At 42.4% G+C, this 22,548-nt stretch overlaps 1 protein-coding gene across 5 annotated transcripts in view; it reads right to left on the bottom strand.

Annotated features, from left to right (window-relative positions):
* The window catches only part of LRIG2 (leucine rich repeats and immunoglobulin like domains 2), an 80,539-nt gene that overhangs the window by 39,923 nt on the left and 18,068 nt on the right, over positions 1–22,548 (bottom strand). For 4 of the 5 annotated variants that reach the window (XR_004000285.1, XR_004000287.1, XR_004000284.1 and 1 more), the window contains exons 6-16: positions 22,311–22,454; positions 20,922–21,065; positions 20,554–20,697; positions 16,623–16,703; positions 15,801–15,872; positions 15,583–15,651; positions 12,924–13,087; positions 8,713–9,033; positions 7,282–7,563; positions 5,835–6,284; positions 5,102–5,251 (exon numbers count right to left, since the gene is read on the bottom strand). Coding sequence is in view for 1 of the 5 variants with exons in the window: in XM_030561753.1 (XP_030417613.1) it covers positions 624–908; positions 5,102–5,251; positions 5,835–6,284; positions 7,282–7,563; positions 8,713–9,033; positions 12,924–13,087; positions 15,583–15,651; positions 15,801–15,872; positions 16,623–16,703; positions 20,554–20,697; positions 20,922–21,065; positions 22,311–22,454 (2,306 nt within the window). In the remaining 4 variants the exon portion in view is untranslated. Of the gene's footprint in view, positions 1–623; positions 909–5,101; positions 5,252–5,834; positions 6,285–7,281; positions 7,564–8,712; positions 9,034–12,923; positions 13,088–15,582; positions 15,652–15,800; positions 15,873–16,622; positions 16,704–20,553; positions 20,698–20,921; positions 21,066–22,310; positions 22,455–22,548 lie in introns of all 5 variants that reach the window. The other variant, XM_030561753.1, reaches the window with a different exon arrangement.

Raw genomic sequence — 22,548 nt, 5'->3', positions numbered from 1 at the left:
AAAAAAAAAAAAAAAAAAAAAAAAAAGGATAGGCATTTGAGTTCATGATACATGCACCAAAATTCTAAACAAGGATTAGATGTGATTTGGCAATATGACATTCTTAACAAGATTATTTTCTTTTTAGCTTTGAGAGCACATTTTACTGGAAGCCTTCCCACTGTAGCAATCTGTTATCGTAACCAGCTACAACATGCCTGCAAGTTTCTCCAAAGGTTCTCTGGAAGAATCACAAAAAACCTTGATTCTATTAAATTAACAATGTTTTTTTCTTCAGGTGCTTTGAAACATTAGGAATTCTATTCAGTAAACATACAAAAGTGCTATTTGGATTTCTTGTGGGATATCTGTGTGACTCTAAAGCAAAGACAAAGTTGGCAGAGAAATATACTTGATATATATAGTTTTTCTCAACTCCAAGAGCATTTGGACATTTGGTGCAAAGCTTCAGATTTCTGTTCATTCAAAGTGCAGTCTGGAGAGGAAGTGTTCAGTGATTAGATTAACTACCCCACACACAACAATTTGACCAGATAAAATTGGACTAGTCCAGTACGAATATATAAGGTAACAGGCAGGCTTGTGCCGTTGGACTGGAAGAAGAGGATGAGTCACGAACTTACCATTATTAGTCTGCTGAGATGAGAGTTTCTTCTCATTTATTCTGTCATGATGGGTAAGAAAGGCAGACATTTCTCTGTCTACTATAAGATTATCCAGAATTCTGGCTTCATGTTGGGTGTCTGTTGGATAGGTCTCCTTGGGCACTTGTACCATAAGACTGGACAATGTGTGATCCAGTGGGTCCTCTTCTGTAATGTATGCATAAGGACAGTACTCACGGGTCCTGGAGTAGATGTTTGCATTGTCATAACAATCTGAGCAGATCACTAATGGCCCTGTGCCACCTGACACAATGGGGGAACAAAAAATATTCTTTGTTTAAAAGAGTAGGGATGCCAGGTCTCTACAGTTGCTTTTATAGAAAGGTATGATCATGCAATATCACGTGCCATAGTGAGAAAGACACTGACACAGGATTGGTACTGAATTCCACAATGCATGCTTGCTTCTTTTGGAAAATAAGCTGCAGGAGAAATGCGCCATATTCACATGCACAGCAACCTAAATTCATGCTAGCCCGGTGACTCAGAGCTTGCCTGGGAGAACAGAAGTTTAATGTGGTGTAAAGCAAACTCATATTGCCTTGTAAGTTCTAAGAGCAAAGACGTTCCAGTATCTAATTAACATACATGTCTTCCTAATCAAATTTGTATTAAAACAGTTCCTTACCCTACAATTACTGTGGTTCTTCGAGTGCTTGTGTCTATTTCCCACTCTTGATGCACATACTCCCCATGTTATCCAGATCAGAAGCTTTTAGCCAGGTTCTGTTGGGATCACATCTGTATCCTGTGTACCCTTTGCACCCCCACCTCCCATCTGAGAGCATGAAGGGTGGATTGGGGCCAACTATCTCTCAGTTCCTTCACCAAAACATAACACAGGTCCTGTAGTAATAGGGCTGGAGGACAGGTCATGGAACAGATGAATATGGACAACGTCTTGAAGAACCATAGTTACTGTAAAGTAAGTAACTGCTTTTTCTTCAAGTGCTTGTCCATACATATTCCACTACCGCTGATCTTAATTCCTATCTAGCCTCCTGTGAAGTCTGAAACTTCATGTCATTTTACATAATCATACTTGGCAAGTTGCGTCTGGTAACTGACAATCCTAAAGTGGAGGCTGACAGAGGGCAGGAGTAGCTCTTGGTTCAGAGGAGATCCAGACATCTGAGCTACTTTTCTTTAGGTGTTTGCTTGCAGCAGCTTTTCTGTTCTGTCCTCTCCTGAGCAGCAGTGAAAACAAGGGATCCAGGTGTAGGATGAGTGTAAAAGTACTAGAATTCCAAAGATGGTACCTGGGACCTTCTGTCTGCCTTTTTGGATGCTGGGGGAAAGTGATGCGGGTATCTGCCTCAGAAGCTGTGCAGTTGCTACCTGTCCCTCGTTTATGGCATAGCCAGCCAGTCAGCCTTGCACTGAGGAGTGCAAGATGTTTAACAATTTGTGGGATATCTCCTGCCCTACATCAGCTGGAATCTCTACTGTCTCTGCCATCTGTTGAAGGAAGTCAAATTTTTAAAATTAAGATTGAATGCTATTCTAAAAGATCCGCTCTAGGAATTATTTCAGGGAAGTTCTAGGGCCTGGTTTATACAAGAGCTCAGACCAGATGATCACAATGGCCCCTTCTGCCCTTGGAATCTAAGAGAAGCGCTGTAGTCCTCAGGGTGCGATGGAACAGATGAGACAACAGCATCAGGTGAAGATGAGATGGCAGAAGGGCAAGTTCAGCTGACTGATGAATTTCAGAGACTTGCAATTGTTGAGGGTCACTAATTGACACCTGTGGGCCGATGCTGTTGGACCCTCCTGGACCCTACCAGGGTGGGAGATCTAGGCTTAGAGGGGGCCTAGGAGTGAAGTTTCTTGGCATGATGGAAATCTCTTGGTGCCCAGTATAGCCATGAATGAGGGCTGTATGCAAAATGAATTGGGAGTCACAGCAGAGTGTAGCAGGAGGGGCGTCTCTGTAGATACCTTGTATTTACCACAGTAACCACAAGTCCTGGATTCTCTATATAAGGATCATAGAAAGAAGCCTTGGAGTAAATAGCTGAACCGCCCCCACTATGGAGATGAGGAATATTCCTCTTCCATTGGTGGTGCTGATGCAGTAGGTGTGTCAGAATCATAAGAATAAAGGAAGGGACCTCGAGAAGTCAAGTCCAGTCTTGTGCTGGGGCAGGACCAAGTAAACCTAGACATCCTGACAGATGTTTCCAAAACCTGTTCTTAAAAACTTCCAATGATGGGGAATCCACAAGCTTCATTGCAAGCCTGTTCCAGATTGTAATTATCCTTATAGCTAGAAAGTTTCTTCTAATATCTAACCTAAATCTCCCCTGCTACAGATTAAGCCCATTATTTCTTGTCTTACCTTCAGTGGATATAGAGAATAATTGATCACCATTCTCTTTGTAACAGCCCTCAATGTATTTTAAGACTTTACCAGGTTCCCCTAGTCTTTTCTCAGGACTAAGCAGACCCAGTGTTTTTTGTTTGTTTTTGTTTTTTTTAAATCTTTCCTCATAGATCAGATTTTCTAAACCTTTTGTTGCTGTCCTCTCAACTCTCTCCAATTTGTCCACATCTTTCCTCAAGTGTGGGGGACACTACTCCAGCTGAGACCTCACCAGTCCTGAGGTTACCTTCCATGTCTTACATGAAACATCCTGGTAATACATCGCAAGATAACATTAGCCTTTTTTGCAACTGCATCACATTGTTGACTGATTCCATTTGTGATCCGCTGTAATCCTCAGGTCCTTTTTAATAGTACTGCCAGCTAGCTCGTTTTTCCCCCATTTTGTAATTGTACCTTTGATTTTTCCTTCCTAAATGCAGTACTTTACATTTGTCTTTATTAAATTTCATCTCATTGAATTCAGACCAATTCGTCAAGGTTGTTTTGAATTCTAATCCTATCCTCTAAACTGCTTGCAACCCCAGCCAGCTTGATGTCTTCTGCAAATTTTATACACACTCTCATTTCATTATCCAAATCATTAATAAAGATATTGACTAGTACTGGACCCAGGACTGACCCCTGCAGGACACTAGATATGCCCTCCCAGTTTGACAGCGAACCACTGACAACTACTTTTTGAGTATAGTCTTTCAACTAGTTGTGCACCCACCTTATTAGTAATTTCATAGACCATAGCTCCCTAATTTGTTTTTATGATAATGTCATATGGGACTGTATCAAAAGCCTTAGTAGGTCTGGGAAAATCTTTTGTCGGTACACTACACACCTCTGGTGCTGAAGAAATAACAGTGATTGATATAGCTAAGGAAATGTTTATGGTTTATGATAATTGTGACTCAAAAGACAGATGCTACTAGATCTAGTGCTGTGTATCTCAGCATCAAGACCATCAGTACCATGAGCAGCAACTGTGAGGTGGATGGGGCAGAACATTTGTGCTAACAAAATTTGTACCAAAGTAGCTGGTACTGGAGCAGAAAGCCTTAGTGACAGTATGGAGTGCCCAACAGGCAGTGTCACAGAGACAGACAGATGGAAACTGCCTGAGAGTGCTCTTTGGCTGGTACTGGTATATGGAGAACAGCATTTTTGGGTGCAGAGGAACCCAAGCTGGGTCCTGTGCTACCCTTGTGAGAGGAAAGCTGCAGCGATCTATGCCTCTGACAGGTTCTCAGACAACAGCCTGTTCTTCTCTAGAGAAGTGGATGACTGCATTCTATTTCTTTCAGCAAATGAAGATGACTTGAAGTGGAAGCAGTAGAGGAGTGCTTCTCAGAAGCTGGGGCTCTAGATGCAGTCATAACATTCACAGTCAACTGAGTACTTCTGGTGGAGGACTGTTCAGATCTGGGTGGATACTGTTTACCCTGATCAGAAGCTGACCTCACTAACTTGTCTAGAAGATCAAACTTCCCTTGCCTAATGGGTTCTTTTAGAAAAGATACCAACAAATGGAGCATTTATCAACAACATGCCTCCCAAGGGATACAACACTTACATGAAGGACCATACTTGAACATGAAAGATTTTTGCTCAGCCATAAGGGCTGAAGCCCAGTATCCAGAAAAGCTTTCCAGAAATGAACCTGAATAGATGATTACCCAAAGCGAATCAAACTCTGATCTACACTGCATAGGTAACTTATACAAACCAAAAGGGACAGGCACCTTGCTCTCAGTCCTGTTCTGCAGCCATGGGCTGCACCACCCTTTGTGCCACAGGGGGCCAGGAGGGCATTTGGGCACAGACACAGTCCCAATGAATTGTCACCATTCTGATCTTGAGCATATGGGGAGCATGCACCCCAAAAGTGAAAAATATATACATACAGACCAGCACTCTAAGAAAAAGAGGTAGGGTTTTCAAATTTAGAGTAAAGAAAAATCTAAAATTTCTAGAGTCTAAAACATTTAACCTTCAATGCTAATGCAATTACCTATTATCCTGCTTTGCGTAATGCTACAATGCAAAGAGGCATACTTACTATCTGCTCCCTTGTGCACATAGCCATTTGCAGGAGGCATAAGTTGTTGATGGCTTCCTGCCTCTGAGTTGCTGTAGCCTTCTTGAGGTTCAGAAAGAGTTCCCTGGGAGGATAAATAACTGGGAATATCTGCAGGTAAATTCATCTCCTCTGAAAGAGGCAGAGATTAACATTGACTATCTCAACAGTAAGTGATAGTATTTCAAAGTGGTGCTGATGCTATTCAGCAGACTAATGCAAACATACTGAGAAAAGGATTTCGTTCATATGCCATCCCCATTCTCAAGAAATTAAAAATCCACATATCCAGTTAAGAAAGACTAACCAAAAAGCAAGCAGAACCAGTCAACATCTTACTCTAAGTCTTGCAAGTATTCTCACCCAGACATAAATTTCAAATTCTTATTTACTACCAACTTTGTGAACTCATTTGTTTCCCTCATTTCAGAAGAGCACTATGATTGACACGGTATAACATATTTAATGTTAAGGAATGCATGTTTGACTACTACTTCTCACCAGAAAAAGAGAGAGAGAAAAAAAAGAAAAAAACTCTAGGGAAAGCCTGAATATACCCAGTTGACCCTGTGCATAAACCCAGAATTCAGCTGTGACAAACAAACGCTTCCCCCCACCCCCGTCAGGTCTCTTCCTTTACATTCTTTATGGAATTATTTCATTTAGTTATAGGTTAAAACACAACAGAAGTAAACTGGCCTTGTATTTTACCTACCTGTGTTAGTGATGCTGTAGTCTTCACTTTTTCTCCGCATGTGATATATAACTATAACCCATACCAAAGAGGTGCCCACAACACAGCAGACTACAACAATAATCACAATGCCAACTGTCGTCCAGCCATCTTCTTCGTGTAAAATACCACTTTGGGAGGAATCACAATTTTGGGAAGATAATACATTTAGGTAAATATGGCCACGCTCTGTGCCAAGTGTGTTGGACATAATGCATGTATATTTCCCAGCATCCTCTAATCCAGCATCCACAATGATAAGGAGTTGATTGGCAGCAGCAAAGAAGTGTCGTTCTGTTACTGTTAGGGGCCCATCATCTTTAGTCCAGTTCAGGCGAGGGGCTGGACTGCCACCAGCTATACACTGCAACACAGCAGTTTCACCTCGGGTTACTGTCCTGTCTTCCAGAGGCCTAACAAACGAAGGAGTTTCTGGATATGGTGGAGAGGAAGAAAAGTTATTTTAATATTGTTAAGTCAAATAGGATTAAAAAGATAATTGCACAGAATCTCAATTGCAACCTTCCTACGTGTATCAAATAATATTTAGAATCCAATCCCAGAGTTTGAAAATAGAGATGGGCAAAGAACAGTGGTCAGGAAATACTGTGACAGATCTGATGTGATGGAAGACACTTCTATGAATGGTGGACTCACTGGAACTGATCTCGACAGAGTTCTGCTGAATACATTGAAGGTAACACTGCATGAGGTGATGTGAAGTCTTTTCCATTTCTATAGTTTATATATGACCTTCATGTAAAAAAAGGATAGAGGATCTTCAAAAAAAACAAGCCCACCAAAAACAGCCCTTCTCGTGGTATTTCCTTCCTATACCAGCTCAGCATAGTCCAGGTCGCCTGTGATTAACTTCAGCTCCCTGAGTCAAAGTTGGAATTATCAAATCTATAAAAATCAACCTAGTCAAGAAGCGTCCCCATAATTCTCTCCCCCAAACCCATGCCAACATATACAGTAAATGAAGCTGCAGACTAGCTGTGCAGTGAATCACTGATCAGAGGTTATTTCATTATGCAGATTGATATGGACAACAGACAGAGGCAGCAGAATTAGAAACGGTTTCCGAGGTTGGCATTCAACTTCCCCAAGATAATGCAAGTCAACAACAGGGAACTCTGCTGTAGCCACGCACATCATCAAAATACATCTCTTCCATGGTTCTTTACTGCAAAACGCCATCTACAACCAGATAAGTAGAACACTGGTCCCTTTATAGCTTAGTCACATTTTTTAAGATGGCTCAAACTGCTACCTTAAGATCAGAGAAACATGCCATTCTGGTAGCACATTAATTTACATCCAGTTCATTTAGATTCCTTATCAACTTCTCATGTAAGTCAGCTACCACCATCATCACAAGAAGTTAAGTGAAAGGATCTGTACAGTTCCAGAATTGTGCTTTGCTTACCCAACACAGTCAGTGTGGCATTTGCTGATAGACCTCCTGCAATGTTTTGTGCCATACAGCTATAGATTCCCATATCTTCTATTTTTACATTTGCGATGAAGAACACATCGTCTTCAGGCATAACATGCATTCGCCTCTCTCGTGCTGCAGGGAAGTCTGTGCCACCGTCTTTCTGCCATGAGATCTGGGGAGAGGGGTGGCCCTCGGCAGCACACTCAAGTCGGGCCATGGCCCCAGTACGGATAGTTAGATCCATGGGGGTCTTCAGAAAGGAAGGCAGCTCTGCAGTGAAGGAGACATTATGAACTGAATGTGAAAACATTTTCAGATCAGGGCATATAATAGCAAAGTTCTTCTCTATACTAGAGGAGTGAACTGTACCAGATCTTACAGACTGCTGCAATTCTTTTAAGGATTGTAGGAATTATACAAATGCAGTATATTCTTTTATTTAAAATTCTATAATGGAATACTACATCTGCAATGCCCCATTAAGATCATCTTAGTGGGGGACAAATGTCCCAACCACTACCTCTCAGTAAAAGGTGAAAGCAGCACGGCTTAGCTTAATTCACAAGTCTTTATTTGTTCATACTTTTGTCGCCTGTAAAAGAGATGAATTATACGTTAATAACTAATAGCAATATCATACATGGCTCTGCTAAGTGCTCACAGGCTCTCCCCCCACTACGAGAGTCAGTGCCTTTGGAGCAAGCCAGTCAAAACTGGTGTCTCCTAGAATGGATTTCTGCTCTGGACAGACAGTCCCCTCCACTTATCTAGTGTTCTCTAAAGAGTTGGTTTAACATGGGTTTCTTGGCCATCTTCTTTTAGGTCATGAAAACAGAAACCTTAAATGGGGCTCAAATACCTCAATAAAATGGTTGTTTCCTCAGTTTTATGTAGCAGATCTACTCATGTCTGTCTCCCTCAGCTTTGCAAGTTTTTATAGGGGAAGAGTGGCTGGCTCAGCCAACGTGGGGAGCTTTCAGTTTAGAAACAGTAATGCTGCACCCATTTTACTGGACTGGAGAGAGAATTATTCACAAATTGTGACTAGAGCTTGGTGAAAACTAAAGTTTTCAAAATTTGATTTATTTAATTTTGGCCAAAAGTGTTGTAATTTTTGACCACTGATGGAAATGATAGGTTTGATAACTATGATAAATGCTGAAAATATCATGCAAATTTTTCAGCCAGCTCTGGACATGACTCCTCTCCACAGACCCATTATAGAAGCAGCCAGTTTTATTTCTGCTTTTGTGAGCCTCTTTATGGAGTCTGAACAAACATTGGAACTTCAATGAGGAGGAAATCATAAGCTTTTGTAAATCACAACTAGCTTCAAAAGCATTTTTCTAGATAAAAGTTTAATTATAACCTCAGATGAAAAAAAAATAAAGTTTCTCTTTTGTTAGCATATCTGCTTACCATTGACAGTCAGTTTGGCTTTGTTGGAATAATTGGAACCAAAGTGATTGGTGACAATGCACTGGTATTTCCCTTCATCGGTGAAATTCACATTGAAAAGATGCAGGACTGTGGTGTACTCAAGGACCTCTCCATCTTGCTGCTGATACCTGGCAAAATTCTCAACTTCTGCATCATACAATATTTCGTTGTCTTTACGCCATGCAGTGGACATTGGTGAATCACTGGTGCTTACTGCAGTGCAAGTCAAAGTCACATTTATGCCTTTTAGAGCAATTGCGCTCTCAGGATGTACTCTTATCTGTGGTTTAGGAAAGTCATCTGCGAAAAGAATAGCAAGATTAATCAGGTTTTCCCTTCAGCATGCAGCTGATGTTGCAAGAAAAATACTGAAAGGTATTTTATGGGGAAACAATGCTGTCTGAATCATAGTAACATTTGCTTCCACTGCTTATCCCCCACATTAAATTATCTTCAGTTTGACATCAGTCAGCTGCTGGGGAAATGAAACTGCGCAACAGGATTATGACAACAGGTGGGGGCAAGACAAACAACAAGAATAGATGAGGTGAAAGACACCTCAAGGTCTTCACCAGGACCCTGTATTTTTTAGTTACCTGGATTTGCTACAGATATACACAGATGCATAATTGTGCTTCACAATCTAATTTTATTTTTTAAGGTACAGAAACTCTTATTGCAGCAAAGACATCTTTATAGGCATCACACAATGTAGACTGGGGGCTTGCTGCGATATGTCTGCATACAAACAACCTAAAGAAACCTCTCTGAGAAACATGAACTGTCCCATTCCTCCCGAAAGTGTGTTGACTGATGTCTGGTGACGATTTACATGTCAACATACCTATTTCAAAGCTTACTGTTTTAACAAAAAAGCTTCAGTTGTGCTAATCCATTGGCAGATGTTAGGTTGGGAGCACTCAGGTAGGAATTAGGAGCTCAAGACTCACCAAAGATTGCTAGTGACCAAAAAAGGAGGTAGGGTGCTGGGGAAAACAGACATGTGGGTGGACAGATAAAAATGGCCAGGTGGTTAAGGTGCTAGCCTGGAACTCAGGACACATGGATTAAATTCTCAGCTCTTCCGCAGAGTCCCTGTGTGATCTTAGACAAGTCACAGTTTCCCCCAATCTATAAAATGCAGATAATAGCACTTTCCTACCTCACAATCCTTTCGCAAGGATTAATATGTTCAAGTTTGTGAGGCACTCTGATATTATGACAAAGGAAGCCAAATAAGTATTACCCTGTCCAGGATGCCCAGACTATCCTGTGGTACCAAAAATTTAAGCTACCCATACTCTCCTAGGTACTAAGAGAACCACTATTACTGGGTTCAACACTTTCTACAAAGCGACAATCAAAAACTTGAGCCACATAAAATTTTCACAGTAAACTAAAGGATCCTGCCACAGGACTTCCCCTCTTATAGGATCATAGAACTGGAAGGAACCTCAAGAGGTCATCTAGTTCAGTCCGCTGCATTCAAAACAGGACTAGGTATTATCTAGACCAGGGGTTGGCAACCTATGGAATGTGTGCCACCTTTGGCACACGAACCGATTTTGCCTGGCATGCGGCTGTCAGCCAGGGTTCCGGCCGCCGGCCCCACTCAGCATGCAGCTTGCTGAGTGAAGGGAATCCCAGGCTGGCAGAGGCTGAGTGGGGCCAGTGGCCGGGAACCCAGACCAGCAACAGGCGTGTCCCCTGGCTCCCGCCTCACTGTGGTCGGGTTCTGCGGCTCCCAGGAGTGTGAGCCAACGAGGCGTGGGGCCCTGAGCCTCCTATGGGAGGGGCAGCAGCTCACACTCCAGAGAGCCGGAGAGCCCGAGCGCGGCGAACAGGGGGCGCATGGGGTGAGCTGCCCGCATGCATTCGCTGCAGGAGCCCCCCCGCGGGGGAGAGGGTATTGGGCCACAGCCTGGGCAGGCACACCCCCCCGCTCTCCTCTCACTGTGCTCAGGTTCTGCGGCTCACGGAAGTGTGAGCTGCCACCGCTGTCCCTCCCACAGCTCCCCCACTCCCGCTGCCTCAGCACTCCACATGGAGTTTTGCCTCCACATGGAGCCAGCGTCTGACTGGCATGGGCCTGGTAAGAGGAGTCCCGGGGGCAGTCAGGGAGCAGGGAAAGGGTTGGATTGGTCGAGGGAGTCCCCAAGGGTCTGTCTGGGGGCGGGGGTGTGGATAAGGGTTGGGGCAGTCAGGGGACAAGGAGCAGGGGGGGTTGGGAGTTCTGACCAGGGCAATCAGGGTGGGAAGTGGGAGGGAGTGGAGCTAGGGCAGGGCTCTCCCTTCTTTTTTGATTGTTGAAATATGGTAACCCTAGGCGAGGGAGGAGCCGGGGGGCACATGAGGGCTGGCACCTGCATACATCCATACAGCCTGCAGGAGCCCCCGGGGGAGGGCGCTGGGCCGCGTGCTGGGCCGCACCCTGGGCAGGAGGGGCAAGAGGGTGCAACTGCTCCCCGCTAGTGGCACCGCCGCCTTTGCAGGGCTGCTGCCCCGCTGTACTGCACTGGCTCCTCCATGGCTGGGGCTCGCTGCTGCCACAAGCAGGATGCTCTGGCTTTCCAGTGCCTCTGAAAGGTGGCTCCTCCCTGCCGAGCTGCTGCAGCAGCCCAAGCCCAGCAAAGCCAGTGAGTGGACTCAGGGCGGGGCCACCTGGGTGGGGTGGGGAGGGCTCGCAGGGGGGCTGTGCACCCTCCAGGGGAGTTCAAGGGACGGGGAGGGGGGAACCTGGTTTGAGGAGCAGCCCCTGGGCATGGCTGGCCCCTGGGGTCTATAAAGGCTCGTTGGGATTTGCCCCTCAATGAACTGATGTGTGGGATGGGGGTGGGGGGCTGGCACACAAGGTGGAAGTTTTGCCTAGGGCGCAAAATATCCTTGCACTGGTCCTGCCCCAGGGGGTGCGTGCACCCCAGGTTAAGAACCACTGCACTAAACTCATAAGATCTGCAATTTTAATTTAATTTTAAATGAAGCTTCTTAAACATTTTAAAAAACGTGTTTACTTTATATATAATAGTTTATAGACTTAGACCTTTTAAAAAAGTTAAAATGTATTACTGGCACGCGAAATCTTAGAGTGAATAAATGAAGACTCGGCACAACACCTCTGAAAAGTTGCCGACCCCTGATCTAGACCATCCCTGAGAGGTGTTTGTCCAACCTGCTCTTAAAAACCTCCAATGATGGAGGTTCCACAACCCTGACAATTCAGAAGTTTTTCCTAATATCCAAGCTAAACCTCCCTTGCAGCAATTTAAGCCCATTTCTTCTTGTCCTATTTTCAGAGGTTAATAATTTTTCTCCCTCCTCTTTATAACAACCTTTTATATACTTGAAAACTTATGTCCTCTTTCAGCCTTCTCTTCTCCAGATTAAACAAACCAATTTTTTCCATCTTTCCTCATAGGTCATGTTTTCTAAAACTTTAATAGTTTTTGCTGCTCTTCCTAGACTCTCTCTAATCTGTCCTCAAATGTGGCACCCAGAACTGGACACAATACTCCAGTTGAGACCTAATCAGAGCGGAGTGGAGTGGGAAAATTACTTCTAGTGTCTTGCCTACAACACTCCTGCTAATACATCCCAGAATGAGGTTTGCTTTTTTTGCAACCATCTTACACTGTTAACTCATATTTAGCTTGTGGTCCACTATGACCCCCACATCCCTTTCTGCAATACTACTTCCTAGGCAGTTATTTCCCATTTTGTATGTGTGCAACTGATTGTTCCTTCCTAAGTGAAGTACTCTGCATTTATCCTTATTGAATTACATCCCATTTACTTCAGGCCATTTCTCCAGTTTGTCCAGATCATTTTGAATTATAATTCTATCTTCCAAAGCACTTGCAACTTCTCCCAGCTTGCTATCGTCCACAAACTTTATAAAGTGTACTCTCTATGCCATTATCTAAATCATTGATGAAGAATCTTATAATAGACTATACAGTGCCTCAGTGCAATAGAAACCAGGGAACTTGGGAAAAATATATAGCCACGGAAAGAGCCAAACCAAAAAGTGATGGTAGGCCAAGTTATGCATGCACACACAAATTATTTCTTTGTCTCCATTACTCAGCCCAATAATCTCCTTCAATTCAACATGAATGTCTGGTTTCCAAGAGGGGTGCCTTTCTACTTAGGTACTACCATACCCCTAAGTCAAAGTCATTAAGAATACAAACCACAGACAAAGTCTTCAGGATTCACATTGAGAATGCTTTGTCCTGCTAGCCATTCAGGGTGAGCACAGCTAACATTTACATCCTGTTGTAAATGGCTGTCAACGAGCCACTGAAGCAGCCATTTCAACTGGCAGTCACAGAGAAGGCTGCTGGTGTTCAACATCCTGCAGAAACAAGGTTAAAAAGGAAAAGTCATTCGTTTTAATTTACTCATTTCTCATCTATGCTATTGTGGTGACATAAAGCAGCCGAACAGCATTGGCATATACATACAAAGTGCCCACCACCACAGTATCTGGATCTTAGGATACCTACCGGCTGCTGTCAGTAAATGCCGTATCAGGAAATCTTTACTGGACTGAAAAAATTATTCACCCCCTTCTGGAGAGTGAATCTGGTGATTATTTACTTAGAACCAGGAAGGGCATGCACCAAAGAATAAGAGATTCCTTTCAGCAATATCCACTCTTGTCCATGAATGACAACTCATTTTAAAAACATACAAGACAGTGAATAAAGTCTCACATGAGTGCCTAATGTAGAAAGCATGTCTCACTACCCTCCTCCTCTCAGTGAACTTATGTGAAACTAAGGCCATGGCTACACTAGAGAGTTGCAGTGCTGGTGAGGGGGTTACAGCGCTGCAACTTAGGATGTGGCCACACTTGCAAAGCACGGCCAGTGCTGCAACTCCCTGGTTGCAGCGCTGGCTGTACACCCAGTCGTGCCACGGGTGTAGCGATTCCAGCGCTGGTGATTCAGTGCTGGTCAGCAAGTGTGGACCCCACCAGCGCTTTTATTGACCTTCGGTGTATAAGGAGGCATCCCAGAATTCCTGTCCACAACAAACCGGAAGAAAGGGGGAGCTCAGAGTTCAGCCAAACTGCTTATTTAAAAACAAACACAGCTCCTGTTTGCTGAGCGAGCGGAGGCAGGCAGGGGAATTACTTTGGAATGTTCACAGCTGTTTGCTTGAAGAGAGAAACAGCACGCTCACACGGCAGAGGGGGAAGGGGAAGTCCATGTTGAGCAGATGCTTATCTGGTCTGACGGCTATTTAGGAGTGCATAATTTGCATTTAGTGAATGAGAGAGGGGTGGGGGAAGGGGTCAGAACTTTTAAAATGATTGAAGGTAGGCACTGTGTGTCTTCCAGTCCTTAGAACTTGCAAGGCAGGGAGCTGAGAACAGTGTCAGCTCCAAAAATCCATTCTCTCTGTCTCCCCCATGCTCCCTGTCACATTCCACCCCACACCCCTCTTTTGAAAAGCACGTTGCAGCCAATTGAATGCTGGGATAGCTGCCCACAATGCACCACTCCCAACAGCGCTGCAAATGTGGCCACACTGCAGCGCTGGCCCTACACAGCTGTACGAACACAGCTGTAACTACCAGCGCTGCAGAACTGTAAGTGTAGCCAGGGCCTAAGTAATAGCCCATCTGGCCAGGATTAACTAGATGGATAATTTTAAAACAGATTACATGATATTCAGACTTCATCTTCTACAGAGCTATGAATTATACTCCCATAGAATATCACTGGGTGAGTGGGTCTCTCAACATTACATAACATTCTACATGTTTAAAGATCACATGTGCCTTTGGCAAGTGTATCTGCTGAGCTAGTAAAATCCCTGCATAAACTTCAGTAATACAAGGACTTTTCCCCCCTAAAGGGGGTTCAAAACATGAGGCTAGTCAAGCCCCCTGGAAAGGTTTCCGTTTGGTCATTTCTCCTGTTCACTGGCTAAGTTCCAAGAAGTTTTGAAATTTTTATACAGGGAATATCTGAGGCTTTTGTCTCTTAATTGTCTGAAAACCAGGCTAGATTTTTGAGTAGACAAGTCAACAGCTTTAATTTAGTTTCAGAGGGGCCACATGAAGCATTTAATTTTGTAATAAGGAGTGGGGTACTGCTAAGAGCCACATTAATGACCATAACAGCATCAGTCTGCAATGTTGGACCCTTAAGGAATATAAAGACTTCCTCTGTGTTCTATTTCAAAGCAGACATGCACAAATATTAAATTTTTTTCTTTAAAATTCCCTCCTCCCCCACACACATTCTAATATGTTTTCAGAACACTCCTCATTTTACATTTTAAATATATATATTTTTACAGCAGAGAAATTTGATTCCACCAAGCCTGGTGGAGCACAGTTCTGATATGCAACCTCGTTCCGTGCCATCACAAGGGATTGTCAAACAGAAAAATGCAGATACGGATTTCCTAACACCAAGTGACAAAGCCAATTATAGACACCCAGGAAGTCTGGCTCCTGCCATTGTGGGGATAACAAAAGCTAACCCCAGCTTTTTATTAATCAGAGCACTGCTTTAAACACCCACACCCCGAAGCAAGAGTTCCCATGAACCACTCTCAAGATGAAAGAGCAAAGAAGATGGAAAAACACTGCAAGGAAGTATTGTAGTTTATAGTAATTATGTTCAGGAAGAGATGATATAAATTCTATCAGGCATTAGATAAACCCTATAGCCATTGTTAAAAATTTAATTTTTAGATAGAATTTACCACCACTGATGTCTACTTTGTTTTACTGATATTTTGTAATAGAAGTGGAACATATTTAAGCAAGACTGTAGGAAAGTCTATAAGGGACACAGTATGGTCTAACTTGCAATAAAGAAATATACTTACAATTCACTAAAGTGAGTCTGAGCAAAAGCATTTTCTTGGATAGACATTATTGCATTGTTGTTCAAATCTCTGTAAATTAAGCAAGAAGAGTCACAGTGGGAAAACTTCATTTTACATTTTAATGCTGAACAGTTGTGATATTTGCATGTTTGAAGAAGAGACATGTCTGAGGTTGATAAACAGAAAAAGCGACAAGAACTACAAAACAAAGTACTTACAGATGTTCAAGTGCTTCAAGACCAGAGAATGCTTTCTTTGTAATTGATTTGATCTGGTTTCCTTGCAAGATTCTGAAAGACAACCCCCCCAAGGCCCCAACAAAGAAGACTTTAACAGACAAAATATTTTAATACAATATAATGTGGCGTAGTGTTGGCCAATGTGAACAAGGGTGGCTAGGTCTCGCCTTACCTGGATGCAAGTTTCCCATTAGTATGAAGGAGTTCTGCATGCATACCAGTGACACTCCCACCCAACAACATGGTAACTGCTTTTCCAAAAGGATTTTAAAATAAAGGTCAAATATTCTGACAGGAACCTGCTGAAGTGAACCCAAGGGAGCTAACTAATAGCCCTTCCAAAGGATGAAAGTAAATTTCATTAGCTCTGACCGTTAAGAAGTTGAATTGTCAACAATGATTTTCAGCAAAGCTTTTACCTGAAAATCTACTGGCACTTAAAACTTTCCTCAGATATAGCCCAGACAGTAATTTTAGAATGCATAACAGACTTCAGGTCTCAAATCATGTTTTCTGAAGTGAGACTGGAAGCGATTTTATCCTACAAGTACTTCCATCATTTTCAATACTACATCAGAGACACCCACTCCTGAATACTATTGTCAAGCAAGAGTTCAAATAGCCTTAGTCTAAATTACTTAGTACAGGGACTACATTGAATACAAATGTTCTTAACAGAAAAGGCTTTTCTCAGACTTAATCATATTTGCGTTCAAACTATGCGCTATTAAAAATATTACTGGCTTCATTTCTATTCCAATGCATTGGAAAGACGTCATTTCCAGGGCTTGTAATACATACAGTTTGTTGAGGCTGCTGAGACCTGCAAAGGCTTCATTCGAATCTTCTATGGCCCAAAAGATCTCGTTGTTCCGCAAATCTCTACAAGAGTATAAATGCCTCATTTACATGCCTGGGAAAAATTATATTCATCATCGCTAGTTACTAATGACTGGGGATACAGAATTTCTTTGTGTATAAGTAGTAATGTGCTACTGCATAGTACTTTACAAACACTGAACCTCAACATCCCTGCAGGAAGATAAACACTTCATTATACAGATGGGGAAACAAATGGGGCAAGGTGGGTAAGTGAATTGCCTAAAGTCACAGCATCACAAGCTGAATCACAAAGAAAACCAAGAAGCTCTGAGGTACAGTCTCTTGACTGGATATTTGGTAAAGACCAATAACCTGGCTAGTGATCACCATGTGACATGGACTATTTACTAGAGACTGGGAGGAGCTCCTGAAACCAGTTGTTTGCGTAAGTGAATTAAGCAATAAGTTCATAGTGTTAATCTTCCAAGTGACAGGCTTGTGATAACGTTAGCATATTAAAAGATTACATGCAGGTTGTAGCATACGGCTGCCAAGCATGAAGTAGGAGATTTGCAACACAGCGCGGGTGTTCTGCTCACAAATCTTGTTACCAGCTAATGGGATTTCTGCTTGACCCCTGCACAGCGCTTCTGCCCTTACAATTTAGTCTGCTGTTCTGTACTAAAACCAATGCAGCACTCCCTGGTTTGGGAGGGATTATTAAATGATTCACTGGGGGGGGGGAGGGAAGAGGGGGTAATAATAGATTCAGTAAAGTTCCTTTTAAACTAAAAGTCGGATTTACCTATGATTTTAATATCTTAGTATATAGAGGTATTTGCAGATATACCAGCGAGTTGTGAGGGAGAAATATTAACGCAAAACAATTGATGTTTCATTAAAATATAGACATTTATCAATACGATAGTGCTCATGTGCAACAAATTAACTGCCATAAGAACACTAAATAAAATTAAGGACAATAGAGAACGGGCCTCATTTAGCATAAAAAATTATTTTCTTTGCTGTATTTATGGTGAAACAGAACCATTGTTAGCATTGCTTAGAATGGAAGTTTTACTTTATAGACATTAATATACTGAAACAGACCAAAAGTCTACCAAGTCCAGTTTTTTGCCCGTGGCAGTAGCCATTTTTATTCGTTTAGTAATCCTGAAGTAATTGGCTCAGCACCTGCAGAAACATGTTCCACAGGTAGGAACCATTTATTAACTTTCCTTTTAATCCAGGATGCCCAGAATTCCACCACTACTAATGAAGAGCTAGAATGTGCAACTTCATTCATGCTGGCAAGCGCTGATGCACACAACAGACCCACCAACTACAATGGGTAGCAGTGCTCACGACTGGGAGCAAAGACTGCATAATCTAAACCCAAAGTAATTTTGATGCTAAATTAGAGAGTTTCTCTTTGAAGACTTGTTTACGGGGTAGGCAACATACACATCCCTAAAGTGAGGTTCTAATCAGAAAGTTGTTCCAAGTAAGTGACACTGTGGTTACATGGGAATAAATGTAGCAATACCTACTTCTGGAATGCTCTCTAGGTCAGCCAAGTTTACAGCTTTGGATAGTTAATGACCAGTCAGACATAATATTATAAAGTAAACAAGGTGATAAGATTTAAGACTTTTGAACTTCTGTTTTTAGATATCTGATCTCTTTTTGCACATATTCTTTAATCCACAGAAATATAACCCATATATCATCTGCAGTTTCTGTGTGGTTACCTATAAGTTTACTATCTTTAAAAGAAGGAGTGTTTAAGAGCATAGGGTACAAAGAATACTTAAGTCAATCTTAACATACATTGGGCAGATGGAGGACTAACAACGGAAATTAATTTAACTATTAAATTGAGTCTTGGTGAGTGTATACCTGTGCTATTTGGACCAATTCGGTGTTTTGTTTTTGTTGTAAAGCACCAAGAGGGAAGGGAGAAGGGGAAATAGAACTTTATTGTGTGAACCGACAGAATTTGCTCCTCACGCACGGAGAGGCATGAATGCTCAGAGCCTTGTTAAACAGGCCTGCCTGTTAGCTGTTTGACGCCCCTTAAGAGCCCAACAGAACCCTAATAATTAATCTGCTCTTGTTCTTTTTCATGCTACTCTAAATCTAAGAGATTAGTTTTAATTGTTTCATTAAAAGGTTGCATTAAGGTTAACAGAATATGACTGCTTACATAAAGGTGTCCAGTGATTTTGCCTAAATAGGCACTTTCTTAATGAACTGACGGAACGCTTATAAACTTGCACTCTTTCAGGTAGCTTTGTGTAGAACCATTAGAAGCGTTCAGCTCTGAAGATGTTTTTAGCAAGAACCAGGATTGAATCCTTATTGCTGGCTAAATCCAGTCAGAGTTACATGTATTAATGAATTTATCAAAATATATGCACAGTTACACCTTAGAATAGAGGTGGCAAATCTTTCTGCACTGTTATGTTATATATGCATTGTGAAGTGACCATGTGTGGAGGGCAGAGAAGGGGGAAGGCTTAAAACAGTAATTTTTATGCCTAACATGGATTCACTATTTATGTTGGTTTACATGTTTATTCCCAGGGTACCCAGTCACTATAAACTGAATGAGTTAAAAAGCAACATTTGGGCCCAAGTTCACAAGGCATCCTCACAACTGATACTTATGTTGGCTTACTGAATGAAAAGGATGATTAGACCATCTCCAGTGTCCCCTGCAGAGAGGCAGCTCCTCCAAAGCAGGAGGATGGTTTTCAAGTACCCAGTAGGATGGTGTAGAGTATCAGAGGGGTAGCCGTGTTAGTCTGGATATGTAAAAGCGGCAAAGAATCCTGTGGCACCTTATAGACTAACAGACGTTTTGGAACATGAGCTTTCGTGGGTGAATACCCACTTCTTCGGATGCATGTAGTGGAAATTTACAGGGGCAGGTATATATATGCAAGCAAGAAGCAAGCTAGAGATAACGAGGTTAGTTCAATCAGGGAGGATGAGGCCCTGTTCTAGCAGTTGAGGTGTGAAAACACCATCATATGCCAGCAATGCCCCTCTGCTATGTACATCGGCCAAACTGGACAGTCTCTAAGGAGAAGGATAAATGGACACAAATCAGATATTAGGAATGGCAATATACAAAAACCTGTAGAACACTTCAACCTCCCTGGCCACACAATAGCAGATCTTAACGTGGCCATCCTGCAGGAAAAAAACTTCAGGACCAGACTTCAAAGAGAAACTGCTGAGCCTCAGTTCATCTGCAAATTTGACACCACCGACTCAGGATTAAACTAAGACTGTGAATGGCTTGCCAACTACAAAACCATTCTCTCCTCCCTTGGTTTTCACACCTCAACTGCTAGAACAGGGCTTCATCCTCCCTGATTGAACTATCCTCATTATCTCTAGCTTGCTTCTTGCCTGCATATACACACACATACATATATACATATATATATACACACACCCACACACACCTACCTGCCCCTGGAAATTTCCACTACATGCATCCGACGAAGAGGGTATTCACCCATGAAAGCTCATGCTCCACAACGTCTGTTAGGACGTCTATAAGGTGCCACAGGATTCTTTGCTACTGTAGGATGGTGTGCACTGACTCTTGCCGTCGGTTAACAGGATACTCCCCAGGGCTATCAAGCTGCTGCCTGCCGCCAGCACTAGTGTTTTTTTTAAAAAGCTTAAGACTCTTGGCAGCAATTACTCCTACAGGACAGCCCTCTCAATGCCCCCATCCCTTCAAAGACAAGATGACAGCACCACAGGGACTAAGGCTTCTATTGAAGGCTTTATAGGCTCACACAGTCAGTAGCGATCACAGCCTTTGCTTTACAACTAAGGAAGCTAACAGAAGTAAACAGGAATTTTTAAACTGGAACCCTTCTGCACTTACAGAGTTTGAAGATTTGACAGCCCTTTAAAGACACCATCAGCAATGTGAATGATTCTGTTGTCACCTAGATTTAATTTCTCCAATAAGCCAAGTCCCGCAAAGGCAGACTCATCCAGGCGGGTCAGCTGGTTGTACGACAAGTCTCTAGAAACATTAAGTGTACACAGTAAGGGGAAGAGACAAGAGACTAACCGACAGCAAGAATATCAGACAATGAGGTCATCAGAAATCAAGAATCCCTGTTCAGATTTATTTTCACTTCTATTAGAATGTTTTGACAAAGGCCTAGCAAAAAGAGATGCAGCATTTTCTATGCATGTTCTAGCCAATGTCATGAAGTCCCCGCTGAAATGCAGCCCAGCACTTACAGTTCAGAAAGTCTCTGGCAGAATTCCCATGCATCTGGACTGATCCTGTTAATGGCATTTTGGCTAACGTAGAGTTGTTGCAACGTTCGTAAGCCATACAACCAGCCCTTGTTTATTTCTGTCAGGTTATTATGTTCCAGTTCTCTAAAGAATTAGAGAAGAAAACGTTTTCCAAGTAGACATTCAATGAGAAACACATTTTTATAACACATTTTATAGCACTTCCCATCAGTTGATCTTAATGATTTGCTAACATTAAGCCTTGTAGCACGCCTGTGGGATAGACAAGATTATACCCTTGTTATAGAGGCCAGAGGAATAAATGGATGCCCACAAAAAGGGTAAATGACTGCCCAAGGTCACAGCGTACCAGTGGCAGAGTCAGAATCCTGGCTTCTATTCTTAACTCAAAATTATCTGTTCTATCCAGTAGAAGATATGGCCTCTTGTTTTAAATCAACTATTAAAATCTCTTGGTAGCACTGCTTGGGTGATACATATGAGATCCCCCTGTGTCATTCATACACCTAAAAGCCAAGACCTTATAGTTAAACCACTAACATAAAGCAAGTCCAGGATTAGCAGCATTCTCACTTGTACCTAGGTATAACAGAGACTCCAGGTCGCTTCCCCTTCCCACCCCCAACCCCTCACCCCCATAACATTTTTTTTTAATGGAGTAGTTTGCACAATTTCATTTCTTAGTTCTTCATATGATGGCAAGAGTAGTAAAACTGAGTGAGAGTCTGAACTTAAGATTCTCTTGGAAAGTTTCTGGGAGACTTCCCAATGGACCTTGAATTTATGGGTACACCAAGCTTTAATATCAATCATACCTTAGTTGGAAGGCAATCCTATTTGTAATGTCATCAGACAACCAATCAGAAATGATTGTTTCATTTCTATATTCTTTGGAGAACAGTGGTTCAGGGATAGGTTGGGAAGGCAAAATGCATACCTAATCAGAGCTTTTGGACAGCACCAACAGCTGGGGCCACAGTAACAGGGTTGAGGCTGTAGGGATTGATATGTAACTACCATAGAAGGTTACAGTTTACTCAATAGTTGTGCATGACAATGAGAAGACTGGAGAAATCTTAAGAATACTGGAAACAGATTCCATCAATGCAGTAGAGAGAGGGTGACACTTTCTGATTCTGGCAGAAGGGAGAGAGACAGTAATATCTTTACATCCTCTTTGGAGTTACCATGAAAGATGTGAAGCCATCAGCTTCCACAGTGAAGAGTAGAAACGTAAACACATTTTCTGTACTACTCATCAACAATTCCAGTGAAGCCAGGCATCATGAGACACACAGTGAGGACCCACTTTCCCTGTTGGTGCCTGAAGAGGATACCTAACAAAATGCTATGAGCAGCCATACTTACAGTTCTTCCATATTATCCAATCCAAAGAATGCTCCATCCATTAGTTTGCTAATCCCATTGCGCTGCATTTTTAATGACTTTAAGGATTCCAGACCCTGGAATGTAAGACTTTCCACTATTTTAATCCGGTTCCTTTTAAGTTCCCTTAAATAAAATAAGTTAGCCGTAAGAGTTTAGATATCTTTCACTAAGAAACACTTGCATCTACCAAGAACACATTCTCAAGCAAATGATACGT

Source organism: Gopherus evgoodei, chromosome 4, assembly GCF_007399415.2.
Source record: "Gopherus evgoodei ecotype Sinaloan lineage chromosome 4, rGopEvg1_v1.p, whole genome shotgun sequence".
Lineage (NCBI taxonomy): Eukaryota > Metazoa > Chordata > Testudines > Testudinidae > Gopherus > Gopherus evgoodei.
The sequence above is the reverse complement of the archived record's forward strand: the minus strand, read 5'-3'. Positions and strand labels throughout refer to the sequence as shown.